Here is a 15,273-nt window from a genome sequence, read left to right as displayed (position 1 = left end):
ATAAGCCCTCTTCAGACCGGACTTATTCACTTTGAATTATGATTGTAGATTTCCTGCAATAATTCATTAAATGAGACGTTGCTTTAAGAAGTAAACCCGTTAAATCTGAATTCCATTTTGACTTATTGATTTTAGTCACGATCCTAAATCTTCGTTAGCCTATGTCCAATTACAAGTCACTTCATTAATGTTTCATTTTGAAAAAAGAAAAAATGTCAGTGCGATGAGGAGAAACAATCCCTGCCGGTTTTGTCTCCCTAACCCACGACAGCGCCACAGCCAATGCAGCGCTTCCTTTGGAATCCCCAGTGAAGACCAGTGACTTCGCACAGCCAGGATGCAAACCTGCATTATATGACTCATACTGCACACGGTATCACGCGGCTGTGCTTCTACCAGATGAGCCACAACGAACCAATGTTATAAAGCAGCATTTTGTTTCAGGGTACAGATTAAAGCCATAGACAAGCATCAGATAATTTTCTGAAATAGTCACAGGGTCAAATATTTGACAGACATTCAGACTTTCCCAGGACAGTTTTCATAGAAACCACAGGCCAAAAAAACGGGCCTTCCTTGGCACAGCTTTACAATGTCTTCTCGTGGACTGCAACACTAATTTCAGGTTAAAAGTAAAATAAGTTAAAAACAAGAACATTACAAATGTTAATCTTAATACAAGCACACCCCTTCACCACTAAGTCACCACAGAAACAGTCAGCAACATTATCAAATTCAATTTATCAAGAGACAGGTAGCCAGAACATATCAGCAGACAGCAGCCAGCGTGCTCCTGGATTATCTTACACAACTTGTTTTAAATACAACACTTGATTCAACAGCCGCAACCAAATACCCAACACATGTTTACAAGATAAGGATATCATTGTTATACAACATCCAAGTACACCTGAGCCACACATAATGCCTTCCCAAGGCAGTATTTTTTTTTTTTACTGATTTACTACGGCGTGTATCTCCAAACTGACTGCTTTCACAACAAGCAATGAAAAACCAAGCACTCCGTTAACATGCTGCCTATTAGCCAGATGGTCGACAGCAGCATAATATGGTCTATAACTGGGAAGTACTATAACTGGATGTACTTCTCTTTTAATGGCCAATAAAACAACAGAGACAATCTGTAGAAATATGGAAACGTAGCTTCTTTTCAGCACTAAGAAGCTTTTTTCTCAGTATGTAAAGGAAAATAATGTAATACTCAAGTAATGAAAATGTAATATATAAAAAATCTGAGTGAAAAAAGAATACAGTACAAATTATTCAAAAAATGGTATGCCACAATACTGAAGGGTTAACCTTTTACACCTCAGTACTAGAGAAACATGTTTGATAACCCATGAAAGCTCACATTCTTTTTTATGTAAGTAGCTATGGTGTTTAGATAAATGTGTTATGTATTGTGAGATGTGACTTATTGCTGGGTTTCTGTTTTCCATTCTTACATGATTTCAAATTCTATCAAATCTTGCCTCTTACTAAGTCATTTGTTTGACAAAAAATAAACCAAAAAGCTATACAACATCTAAAGATTAACAAGGTGTAGAGGGTATATTGGCATACCTAGACAGATGTATTCTGATGCAATAACCACCCCATAAAAAATGTATAGCCACCCACAAAGCAAATATTGCAGATAAATATAGGCTATCCTAATAGACTTAGTAAACATTTCACTGAGTGAAGTGAACTATGCAAGTGAGGCTGAAGCAGCAAAACAAATCTAGAACTAGTAACATGAAGTCATTTATTGGGCGTTTTGCAGTTTCATATATTTTAATTAAGCAAGCTCTTTCCCCAAAGCATGCGTTAGCCTTACCCGTGGTATAGAGTTGAATAGGAATTTTGGAAGTTCTGTTCGTTGGCATTGCCGGATGGTTGAGGTAGCCGACTTCCTTCGGTGTATAACCAGGTCTGCGTGGCCCATAACTAAACTACTCTGACTAGTGAAAATGAGGTCCTGCAAAATAAAAATAAACCACATTTCAGATGAAGGCAGTAATACCATCTGAAAATTCTCATGAATTAAAACTTTTTCAATTAAGTACCTGCTCTGTATTAAATAAAATATATATTTTTAAAGTATGACTGCAATAAAAAATAAAAAGCAATGCACACAAGCAGTTAACAGTAAAGAATGAGTTTAATTTTAAAAAGACAGCATGTTGTGTGACAGTTTGGCTAATAAATTAATCTGTATTACAAGTGCAAGATCTTCACACGACGACAAGAAACGGATACTTACAATGCAACACTGACGATGGCTGAAAATTTTAGTCTACTTGACAAATTTTTTATAGTTTTACATGTAATAAAACTATATAACAAATTATTTTACAGAGGAAACACACAGTGCTGTATGATAGCTCTTTCAGTAAAGAGCCACAGAGGTCTAGAAACTCAGCACATCGTTGGTGAAGTTTGAAGCCCAGTCTACCAGACTATGTCGGGATCGAGTCAGGTCAAAACACAAGCCGATTCAGCAAGTGATCCTGCCAATTCCTGTCAGAACTGGCACTTGTCAGGCATGACCTTGTTATGAATTCTCATCACTCCACCCCCCAAAGTGAAAAAGACTTTGCTTTTGTGAGAGAGAAGGGAAAGAGTAAACTAGTAATTTTGTTTGTCAGCAGAAATCTCACTCTTGTGCTTGAGTATTAAACGTAAAACAAGGGCGCCTCCTACTGGTGGCATTAAAAAATGATTCTGCCAAGACCAGGAATGCCAGTCTGCTCATTAACAATGCATACATACAATCTCACACATTTTGGTTGGTGTAAAATTATGATCTTAAAATCATGTTTAAATTATTGTTAACATTGTATCTCACAAAACTAAGCAGGGCTGGTCCTGGTTATGTTTGAGCCCTGCAAGTCAGTGGAGGTGGTAACTCAGTAGCTTCTCTCCAGTTATATAGAGCAGAGCCAACGTCCCAGCCTAGTGTTACAAGATTTTAGATGGAACAATAACCTAAAGTCCTATTCCTGGGACTGCTTTATTTGAAAATGTAAATGACTTAACATTTTTACAAAGTTCAACTGTGTCAACATTTTCCTAAATCCCCCATTAGTAACCCCAAACTCCATTCTTCTGCACTGTAAGAAGACAATTAATTGGATAGCTATAGTGATATATCTGTACAGAAGAGTGCTTGGACAAGCTGCTAATATTTAGTAATGTGTATCGGAGCTACAAACACATTTCAATCGGTGCATAGTCAAATTTCAGCCATCATTCTCCTATACAAGCTTGTTTGGCATCATTTTGGTCAAGTCTAGATTTCAGTAAAAAAAAAAAAAAAAAACGCTTGTGTTAATGTGTTTAGACAGTATAGAGTGTACCTGACATGCCAGGTTAGAGCTAGGGAACGCTGTTCTGTAAGTAAATGTGTCACATTCACTGAAGTGACTGAGGATCTCCAGTTACACACAAAGAGAACATTGTAATACAGTAACTTAGAGCCAAGCACCAAAAACAGTTGATACTAAGGCTGTAAAGGTTTAATTGTTTAAATGGTAAAGGAAAATACAATTTCTAAGTGGAATCGTGTTTTCAATGTTTAACGAGGATTAAACAAACAGTATGTTTAGTTTAAATGGTAAACAACTGTTTAAATGAAAATAAATGTATTCTATTAATTATATTGTCTATTAATTATAAATTATATTAATTATAATTACGTTGATATTAACAATAACCCATGATTTAGAAAACTTGTTTTTATTTTGTACCACCTCTTCCCCAGTACACTGTGGTGGTAGTGCATTCAGCAGAATGGATCTCCTCACCCTGAAACCTGACACACAGAGCCTCTATAAATTATTAAGCAGGCTAACTCACCTGATTTTCCACAGTCATCAAATGGGAGATTAAATAATCATGCAAATGCTACAGTGGCACGAATGAATGAATGCAATACTCACAATCACATACAAAAGACCACAAAGCCATAGTTTTCATTATGTAACCAACGCAACAAAGTTAAAAACGGCTATATTAAATTATTCAACAGGTTTTTCACACAGTCCAAGTACAGTTGTCACATTTAGACTGAACTCGTGCCATCTTGGCTTCCGGTATATCTTCATGTATTTTCAATTCATCACTTTAGCACACTTCTGGTAAAGTGATTTCAATGTCTTTGAATATTTAAATGGTTCATGACAGACCACTAACAAAACCAATATGCTTACACATGTATTTTAGTACTACTAAAACTTTAGGCAAACAAGTCACGAAGACACTGATAAAGGCTTTTCAATGAAATTATTGTCTAAGATTTTACTTTAAGTTTCTTTTACACTATTATTGATAATATGGATAAGTGGTGCAAACAATACACTGGAGCAAAGGCTGTCCCTTTAAAAAAAAAAAATCTATTAAACTGATCTGTCTGTGACACTCTGAAGTGTATTTTGTCTATAAACAACAGGTTTGCTCCTAACTGGATATTTAAACAGTGGTAAGCCTGTCCCTTTAAGCCTATACAAACTGCTTCTCACCTGTAATACTGGACTGCTGCGGACACTGGGGAAGGAGGTTGGGGAGTCCAACCACAGAATGAGAGCCTTGTTACCTAGAAACACAGACTTGGCCTCAGCTTCATCCCCTCCTGCAGCCCACAGGTGCTGCTGGTAGAGCCGGTAAGAAGACTTCAGAGACAGAAAAAGAGCTAACCACCTGAAACGGATACAACGACGTCAAACATGGAGGGCAAAAGAAAACTCTGCAGCTACTACACAATCACTGAGTCAAACCTTGTGATTGAAGCACTGACTGACTCACCTGACTAATATTCCTTGAAGCATTACATTGGTCATTTCAGCAGGAGACACATCTATAAACCGCAGGAAAGAGAAGCAACTGCCCTCATTGTTCCCTGCGAAACAGCAACAAAAGTATATGTTTTAAACATAGGGGGTTCTTCTGGAATCACAGTGAAAGCGTAAGGTTTACAAAATGCTGTATTCTGTTATAGAAACATCATTGACATGACACGACATATGAAATACTGATAGAATAGACATTTGAGTACGGTCTTACAGCCAAATCATTTTGTAAAGAAATTAAGGAAATGTGCAAAGTGATACTTACATACAAAAGACAAAAAGTAATTCTGAAAAATCAAGGCGGCACATTTGTTTTTATTTTGTATCTAAAGCAAACTTGGCAAATACGTCAGGGATAGCCGTTTTTTTTTTTTTTTTAAAGGCTTAGTGTTTGGAAGCTGCATATGTGACAAAGCTAGTGAAATAATATGTTATCCCCTAAATCAGTTCCATTGTTCTGCTGCATAGGTCAGGTTGTTGTTCACCGTTTATCAGTGGTTCTATTGTGTTTTTGTGAAGGACTGTGTGACTGAAAGGGGGAGTTCCACCTGGCCACTCACCAATGTTACTGGCTGTTTGATGCACGACTCTTTTCATTCCAGACCTTCTTGGCCACAACTAAACATAATTCCCATCTGGTGCAACTATGGAACGAGTAGTTATGTTGTTCTCAGCACAGTTTCTAGTGGGCCTATGTCAGCTACAAAACAAATGAGGGGGGATCCTGGAAATAAAATCAGTTCTAAGTCGTCTTATAGAGAAAGGCTAAGCAGTATTTCTGTTTTATATCAGCCACTCACCTTTCCTGTGAAATAAGGACTGATGGATGTGATCTGGTGCAAATGGCGAAAGCAGGACCTGTAACAACCTGCAATGAAACAAAGAAATGATAACACTGGTCTCATTTCCACAAGCATACAGCATTTCCACAGACAAACAGTTAACAGTAGGAGCTGCTGTGGTACTGCATGTTTGCACAGCACATACAGCAGTCATTCATATTAATATGTTACTCCTGATCTGGCTTCATGAATTCCAGACGTTCTATACAGTACTGGGACGTTGAAAAAACTTATTATGAGAAGTCTACTAATGTCAGAGAAGACAACACTGGAAAAATAAAAAGTAAATTATGAGGTGTATTATTTTGTAAACAGAAGAAAATAATATTTATGCTGCTTTTAATGTTCTCAGTACAAAACCTTCTATCTAACAAATTTTGACTCAGAAGGAATCCAATCCTCAGGCTAGGTTAAATGCCAATGTGGCAGACGGCCAGATCTTAATGTAGCAGAAAGCAGCTATCAGCTCAACAGAACTGCAGCTCTAACCTACAGGACCTTAAAAATCAACTGCATTGTACTGACACTTTCCCAGCTACCTGTCACACAAAATCGCTTGGTACATGTCAACTGCAAAACCATTACTTAAAAGTGTCACCTGGCAAACATACAAGACAATTATAGCATGGATGCAAAACCAAAAAAAAAAAAAAGTACATTTTTGATTGACATAAAATATTAATTTTCACAGGTTTCTTAGGGAATTACATGACAAGACTATAGAAAGTATTTCAAGTCCACCATAAATGGTAGCTGATTTTAAGGACATAGAGTGCTGTTAGGGATACTTTATATTATTTACAGTTTCATAATATTTATTATTTGTACCATTTAACAGTCTTACTTACTATGCAGTATATGTTATTTATCATTCTCTAGACAGTTATTGACCAGGCTTCCTATAGTCCAGCCACTCTGTTTGATTCTGAAAAATGACCCCAATAGGTGTGTAGCTGGAATTTGCTGATTTTGGTGTAGGGAGTTTCCACTTCCTAACACACAGCTGCAGAGGGGGCAGTTACATATGGTGGTCATTTCAAAAACCACATTGAGAAGCCCCTGATTGTAACAGACATTAGACAGTAAGCCTGGTAAATAGTGATCAAATCCAAAACAGGAATTATACAAAATGCACATCATAGGATATTGAACAGGTAAGGAATTCAAGATTTAGAAAAGGAATACGTTTTTTTCTAAACTGCTAAGAACTTGTGCTCACCCACCTGGTGCGGCTCTGGTTAAACGTAGAGACCAGGCCCTGGCGGTAAAGAAACTTGCACATGACATAGGATTTCAAGGACATGTGAAATGGAGATCGGGTTTCCTGCCGTTCAAACAGATCTGGATGGTTACACACCTAGAGATGGAAAAATATATATATTTTTAAATGTCATTCAATTATATAGCTAGCCTATGTGAACCAACGTTTTTTGCAGGGTTAACTGTATAATATTAAGTCGAACTACAAATACAAATACAAAATAAATAAAAGCAGACAAATATTCATGCAAAGTCTTTAAATGTATTCATTACAATGAAGATAATTTGACTGAACAGTTTTTGTAAATATGCAGGACTATAGACACAACAATGATGTAATGCAGTAGCTTCAATATAGCAGGTACTGGTGTAACGCTGTACTACCAAAGAGGTTCTGACAGCAATATTTTCTTGGCAGATCTACAAAGTTTTTGTGTCCAAAACACCTCTCTATTTGTGTGTAAACTGACTGGTGCATATAATGACATTGTTTGATTGTTTATTATGAATGTGTATGTTATGAATTCTTGTTATTAACAAACAAAAACAATTCAAAGGGAGACAGTATGTGCCAAGCAGGTGGGGGGGCATAATTCAGTTGTTTTTTAGTTTTTTTAAATAGTGAACAGTATCTTTTAATGATATCAATGAACTTTTCATTTAAACAGTGCGGCAAACCTAAATACAGCCACTGCTAAAAATATTAAAAATAAGAAGAAACCAGGCCTGTTACTTAGATTTGTACATAGTCCTCTTATTTTAATCATTTAAATACTGGTAGTATTTAGATCGGCCACCATTTTGATCAATTGAACAGAGCCCAGTATAATTAAAGATGGCTCCTGGTTTTATACCCCAAGAATCTATAGTTTAGCTGTCAACTCAAAAAATGATTAAATTGTGTTTCTGAACACACAGGAAACCCGTGTAGATATCACTTTGTGGTGGTGCACTGCGATGCAGCTGGTGCCACTGAAATAAATACCTTTCTAAACTGCATGACAAGGTTCATTAAGCTACTGGTTGTGTTCTGTGCCTGCTGTGTCGTGCCCATTGAAGACTGGAGAAGGTCCTCAATTGAGATTTTGTTCTTCAAAGCCTGGTACAGAAGTTTCTGACGGACGGTCAGTTGACAGTACATGAGAATTTCAATCTGTAATAGAGATAACATTTCAGCTGTTAATTCACCAAGTGGGGCTTAGTTCATTGATTCAGATGAACATGTAAGTGTTCAAGTATATAATTACAGACAAACCACTGAATGATTCTAATGATGTTCTGCTATGGATCCTTAACATACAAACAAACCGAAACTCTAATTACCTCTTACAGTCTTCCAGTCATGTGTGAATTCACATCATTACAACGTGATTACTTGGCTTTGTTTTACCTTACAATCTGGAAGTTTTTAATGGATAGCCACTTCAGACTAAACAGCGTCTTTCTCAAAAATGGAAATATCTGATGATGCATGATGAATGTTGGAGATGAATACATTTTATAATAATCAATCACAAATAAGTGCAATTAGAAATGATTAAAAAAATTACAGTGTTTGCTAGTCACTGCTACAAATGAGATATCTTTGTGTAGAAGGTCTGCGACTACTTAAGGAAACAAATATGCCAACATCTATTATTATTATTATTTCTTTCTTAGCAGACGCCCTTATCCAGGGCGACTTACAATTGTTACAAGATATCACATTATTTTTACATACAATTACATTATTCTTTACACATTATTTTTACATACAATTACCCATTTATACAGTTGGGTTTTTACTGGAGCAATCTAGGAAAAATACCTTGCTCAAGGGTACAGCAGCAGTGTCCCCACTGGGGATTGAACTCACGACCCTCCGGTCAAGAGTCCAGAGCCCTAACCACTACTCCACACTGCTGCCCTACAATGTGCATCGAAATATACCTTATCAGAAAGCTCATTCTCTACATCCTTCTTGATACGTCTCAACATGAACGGCTTCAGGATCATGTGCAATCGAGACAGCTGGTCTGAAACGAAATAGAATAAAAATGAGCATGTGAAATCGAATCCTGCACGTTATATATACAGGTAGATCGAGCAGTTTGAAAGGGTACTCACTCTCGTCAATGCCCGACTTGTTTTCCGCATGGCTCTCAATGTCTCTAGAAAACCACTCATTGAACTCTTCGTGGGAGTCAAACAGAGTTGGCATGATGAAATGTAAAAGTGCCCAGAGCTGTACAGAACAAAACATTTGAAAATCATTTCTCTTCATATGATGTGGAACTGAAGAAGGCGAGTGCATCCACAGCATTCAGTAATACCAGTTAAACTCACCTCAGCCATTGTGTTCTGGATTGGAGTTCCAGTCAGCAGCAATCGATTTCGACACTGAAACTGGAGCAGGATCTTCCACCGCACACTGAAAAAAACAAAAACACATGAAAAAAAAGCATGAAGTGTATGACCTGTGAAAGTACACAACAATACAGTTTAGATTTTTAAATGTCCGCTTGTGCAATAGAAAGCTAAGCTAGCTCAGTGGGACAGTTTTACCTGGTGCTGCTCTTCAGAGCCTGTGCCTCATCCAGTACCATGTACTGCCACTTCACCCGCTGGAAATACTTCACATCCTGGACGACAAGCTGGTAGCTGGTTATCACCACATGGAAAGGGGCATCTTGCGTGTACAAGGTTTTCTACCAACAGAAAACAGTACTGACGTTTGTTTTTTGTTATAGTTTGCTGTGGTTCTCATGCGGTTATCATAATCAAGGTATGTAAATAATATACAGGTCATTCCATAACAAATCCAGACACATTTTCCAGTCACCGTATCAGAATGTGATGAATTTCTCAATGAATCCATTTTATGATAATCCCCAAAATCACAACCCATGTAAATACATATATGATATAAAAAGGGCAGGTTTAAATGGTAGTGTGATGTGAATGGTTTTAGGAAAGGACTCTCAATCTCAATCTCAATACAAAGGACACACGTGTGCACTATGAGGCTGAAATATAAAATGTTCATAACTTGCATAAATCCATCTGATTGGTCATACTGTACTTACCTGTATAATACACTTTGAAAACAATTCAGGTGTGTGCCCTTTGCTTCAGGCATGGATTCATGCGCATGAGTTCAATCAAATCTCTATACCCTGAAAATGAGCTGAGATGGTGACCCTGTACCCATCAGCTGGTTTGTCATTCACAGTATTGGAATATCTTTATATAATCTGACAAATTTGGGCCAGCGGTTCTCAAATCACAAAGGTTAGGTCTTATCTGACACTTTTAATCAAAACAGATTGGTCAAACCACCATCAACAGCAAACACACCAACAGAAATGGATAAAGAGAAATCCTGTCCTTACCTGACTCCAAAATTTACGGATTACCTTCCTGTCATGGGGGTTCCCCCAGTAAGGCAGCACCTGAAACAAATGCATTTAATTACAAAAAAATAAATTAGAAAAGGCAAATAAAGCAATTGCTGCTCAGGTAATGTATAGCATTTTAAGCAGTACTTTACAGAGCAATTTTAGGAACATGTTAGTGACAGGGTGAGGTACAACCACATATACAACTGTCAAACAGCTACCGGGTTTTCTGCTGACAGTGGGGAATTACTCAATGGAAAACTGACAGAAAACTGTAACCTACCAGGAGGGATGTCAGGTTTGTAGTTTACTTCTAACACTACTGCCTGGTTTAACAGACCCAGATTAGCACTGGTTTTGAACTTCTTTACTTACTGTAAAGTTACATTAGGTAGTCCACGATTAGTGCTAATCAGTTTGTGAAACCAGACGTAAATGTTTCTCAGAGCTCTAAACTCATTCAGTATGTTAGTTTATCTTTCTGATTGTGCACGTAGGTTCTATTAAATTTGACACAATCAAGAAATGTCTAACAGCCATATTCAGAAAAAACAGTGAGTGTCAGAGGTTACGTAAATGTACCAGGTTGATAGTGTTTCACTTAAGTGAGCATTCATACTATTGTTTGCGAATACAGCTCTAAATGGTAACAGTAATGTGTTTAGCTATTATATCTGAATCTGGAAGCCCTACCAGTAATTATATATATATATATATATATATATATATATATATATATATATATATATATATATATATATACACACACTGCATAGATGGTACCATCAGTGCATTACCACCTGCAACAGTCCTTTGCAGATTCACAAAATTGAAACATGACAAATCAAGCACATGCTTCACTCCTCTAATATGAAAACCTTTGAACTGACCAAGATTCTCTAATTATGCTTTACAGGTTACAAAATGAGTCCTGTCTTGTTTGGTTTTAGTTTTAAATTGTTTTACCAAAGACACCTATAAAGATATGTTTCTGTTTACTGATCACACACACATATATATAACAAAGGCACTTTGTGTGCATAGCAGCTTTAGCGTAAGAAAGTCCATTCTTACCAAAAGAGCAACCTGCTGCAACACCTTCCTAGGCAGTTTAATAAGCTAGAGTGTGTGGCCCCTGGAATATAGTGCTTGCAATACAGGAGTGTCTCTTTAAGCATTATCCAGGGGGAATCCCTTGGGAGGGCCATTACAGTAGGAGAGATTAGGAGACTAAGCAGATTATTAACACAAATCCATGTCACGACTCAGTTATCTGTATTGAAGGATTTAGCGCTGGTTCCTAGTAACAACCACTGTGGTAACTCATATGAGCCGTGCAGACACATTGGGTACTCACATCTAGACATTGGGGAACAGGAGACAGTTAAGCTGGGCTGCACACTGTCTCTCCCTATTACAAAGCATTTCGAAGATCTCCTTATCAGTCGCTCAGCCCTAGGCAGCAGCACTACCAATAAGACTGCATATTTATCACATTAATAGTAATGTACTGCCACCTAGTGGTCAGCTCTGAGATATTCTGTTCTGTATGTAGCTAACATTATTTATATTATCATTATATATTTTTTTCATTCTACAAGACAAGAAATGTGTTTTACCCAACTGTTTTTTGCAATAACTAGACTATCATAATGCATCACTATGACTCTTCAATTTTGTGGTTTTTTTTGTTTATTTTACCCCTATCCCTAGAGGGCATATGTTGGTTTGCCAGTGCATACCTATTCTGGAAAACAGAAATGTGGTTATGTATTGCAAGTCTACTACAGCATACCAGCTTTTATTAAACACACACTTACACTTAGTTTTTGGATACACAGGTAGCTATTTATGTCACTTTTTATAGAAAGCATCTGTATGTTGCCAGACATTTAAAATCTGCCTTACGAGTCTGGGCCTCTGCAATCTATAATCCCAATATCCTGGACAACATTCATGCTATGCTGTATATTTCTGCACATTTCAAAGGCTGGGAAACTCACATGCTGATTGGTAAAAAAAACAGCCCACATGCCCTAGTAACCTGCCTATGACCTCATAACCAGATGCTATACAAGCATCGTTCTTGCACACCATGTAATTAACTGAATACATTGACTTATTTAAAGTACAGTAACTTTCCTTAAGCGGAAGAACACAAAACCTAAAAAAGTAAATAAAGCAGAATTAAAATCCACCTCTCATATTGACATAATAAAATGCCCTCCACCAAATGTTCTGTCCTCCTGCTCAAGAGTTTTGGAGTGTACATTTTTTTCTGTGGATTCCAAATTGTCTTTATCACACAGCACTATACCAACCCTCATGTTTCTAGATTTAAACACATAAACAATGCAGCTTTTCCATTTTAGCAGAAAGCTGTTTTTCTTTTCGTTTCCTGTGCGACGTCGTTACCTTGAATTTCGGAACAAATCTGGTGAACTCTTGGTGCCAGTTGTTCAGAGTGGAAGCGGGTGATATGATTAAAAATGGACCCCAGATGTTGTCTCGCTGAAAGAGGAGAGAAAAAAACAGCAATTCATCAGAAAGCAGGTGGCAAATGGGGAAAAAACAGGAAGCACTGATCTTTAAACAGCATACTCAAAGTATTTCCTTCAGGTTTAACAGTTATTATAAACAGACATTCATTTTGCATTTCTGAAGCCATTTACCAGAATGCCAGTTACTGGAAGTTCAATAGAAAACTAGAGACCAGAGGTGCAATCAGTATTATTATACTTAGTATACATAGTAATATAACAGAGTGTGTGCATTGAGAAAACTACTGTTATTTTGTTCATTAGATTCTGACATCACAAACCACATACAAACAGAAGAGCTTTAGTTTAACAACACACCAGGAAATAACTGGGCAGCAAGTAGCTAGAGCTTCCTAATCAATCAATGCATGTTTAAATGAGGCTTACAAAATAAAAGCCATGGCCATCAATAATTGATTAATCGTTGCCTTTAATAGACACCATCCACTGTTAATAAACAGACAGAGTTTATAAACAGCCAGACCTCTCACCTCAGCGAGATGAGCCAAAAGTGCAATACTCTGAACAGTTTTACCCAAACCCATTTCATCAGCAAGGATTCCATTGATACCCTGTAGAACAATAAACACAAAACAAAACAATACCACTAGGTTATCAAACTCTGATTAACACCACTCGCATTTATCATTCATACAACTGATTTCCACCACATTTAATATCACTTTGAGTAACACAAGAATTTGTTTCGAAAGTCAGTGGCTGTACATTATTGATATGTTCTGATATATAAAGTACTGTAGCATGTACATAACTGTGTAAAGTGTTTTCTTATGTCTTTTGTTTTTTCTAATTATACATTGTATATGTACAGTATTTGATTGGAAAGACATTGTAGTAATAAACACTATTGTAATAGCTCGATATATGTGGATTAACACAAAGACCGGTATGAAGGAATTAGAAGGAATTCTTCCTGTTGCTAGACCGGGCACAAAGAAGCAATATCTTATTTCTAAATGCAACTTCAAAAACAGGAAATTGTCAGTGCTAAGTTTCAATTTATGTTTCTTGACAAAATCTGTCATAATATAGTTCATTGACAGTCATGGTCCAGGCCTGTGTATTGTGTCCAGCACAGTCACCTGTTCATAGAGATTCGCAAGCCAGTTCATGCCCTTCAGCTGGTAGCCCTTCAGCTTTCCGTGGAAGATGGTGGGCTGAGGAATATCCTCTCCAGCACGGATTGATGGGTTAGCCAGGCTGTAGCTCTCTCCAAAACAAGAACTGTCATCTTTGGCAGCTTGCACAGAGGCACAGCGACTGTCCTTCGCCTCTTCATCGAACAACCGGGTCTAAATCGGACAAGGAGACAGAGGAGGTGGGTTATGATCTTCCAAGGCCAAATGATAAAGTGGGCTGCTGATGCATTACTCAACGTGTGTCTTGTCCAGTGCTGAAGGTTTCTGTGGGCCACAGTAACACATCTGTTGCTTGCACAGCTCATTGTATGGGTTGTAAGAATGGTTTGTTGAGTATTAAGTTCATTTCAGGGGAGTTTATACTCACTCTGGCTTGGTGGATCTGGAAGGCCTCCTCTGCATTCTTCAGAGCCTCAGACTTGTAATAGTTACTGTCTGGAAAACAAGCACATTACACTGCTGATCCCAAGAAACTCAACCCAGAGCCAATTCTTCAAAACGTTGCCGTTTTTAACATTAAAAGTTGACAAAGATATACTGAAAATACAAGAAAATCATGACAGGTGTCTTGTATAGGCCTGCAGTCTGTCAGGTTTGAGTCTGGCTCAAGTCACTTGTGGAATGAGTTTGCCCCCTGTGGACTGTTGTACATATCACAACATTGCCTCTGCTCGAGAGAGGGCCATATCCAATGCCATGTCCCTCACCTTTCCAGAGATTTAAATACATAAGCACAAACTTTTTTTTTTTTTTCTTTTTTAAAGCATAACGTTTTACATTACTTAGTTTCTAAACCTGGACCATTTTATTCCAAATGCTTTAAATACCTAACAAATGTACCAGTACATCAAATCAAACTAACGAACAAGTACCAGTGAATCAAAGGTTTCTTGATGCTACTGTACAATGATGATTAATACCGCATCTTCGTAAAGCTCATTAGGACTCAAGGATATAAAAAGTGAAAGAACTTCTCTCAAATGAAAACAGACTGTGGGCTAGGTGCACATTGAGTATCACCAATGAGGTTATAAATTAGGAGAAGCTGCCCCTCTCTGCATATCTAACAATGCAACTTTAATCTTAAGAGGAGTTCATTGATTAGAAAAAGAGCCAGCCTGGGAAACAGATCTGTTTGCTGCACCTGACAGCTGAGCACCGAGCCATTGAGCAGCTGTTAACAGCAATACAATGCAAAGTCAACACTGCCAGCTATTTACAGCACACAATTGGAGCCGATGAAG

General features: G+C 37.5%; 1 protein-coding gene across 3 annotated transcripts in view; it reads right to left on the bottom strand.

The window, feature by feature from the left end:
* The window catches only part of LOC117422997 (chromatin-remodeling ATPase INO80-like), a 46,784-nt gene that overhangs the window by 22,165 nt on the left and 9,346 nt on the right, over positions 1-15,273 (bottom strand). For all 3 annotated transcript variants that reach the window (XM_058991563.1, XM_058991565.1, XM_058991564.1), the window contains exons 11-25: positions 14,397-14,464; positions 13,973-14,182; positions 13,361-13,441; positions 12,745-12,840; positions 10,324-10,383; positions 9,497-9,639; positions 9,278-9,362; positions 9,059-9,176; positions 8,882-8,967; positions 7,938-8,105; positions 6,916-7,049; positions 5,651-5,718; positions 4,807-4,900; positions 4,524-4,701; positions 1,841-1,981 (exon numbers count right to left, since the gene is read on the bottom strand). In XM_058991563.1, coding sequence (XP_058847546.1) covers positions 1,841-1,981; positions 4,524-4,701; positions 4,807-4,900; positions 5,651-5,718; positions 6,916-7,049; positions 7,938-8,105; positions 8,882-8,967; positions 9,059-9,176; positions 9,278-9,362; positions 9,497-9,639; positions 10,324-10,383; positions 12,745-12,840; positions 13,361-13,441; positions 13,973-14,182; positions 14,397-14,464 — 1,730 coding nt within the window. The remainder of the gene's footprint in view (positions 1-1,840; positions 1,982-4,523; positions 4,702-4,806; positions 4,901-5,650; positions 5,719-6,915; positions 7,050-7,937; positions 8,106-8,881; positions 8,968-9,058; positions 9,177-9,277; positions 9,363-9,496; positions 9,640-10,323; positions 10,384-12,744; positions 12,841-13,360; positions 13,442-13,972; positions 14,183-14,396; positions 14,465-15,273) is intronic.

This window comes from Acipenser ruthenus, chromosome 18 (genome assembly GCF_902713425.1).
Source record: "Acipenser ruthenus chromosome 18, fAciRut3.2 maternal haplotype, whole genome shotgun sequence".
NCBI classification, from domain to species: Eukaryota; Metazoa; Chordata; class Actinopteri; order Acipenseriformes; family Acipenseridae; genus Acipenser; species Acipenser ruthenus.
Note: the sequence above shows the minus strand (reverse complement) of the source record. Positions and strands in the feature narration are given on the sequence as shown.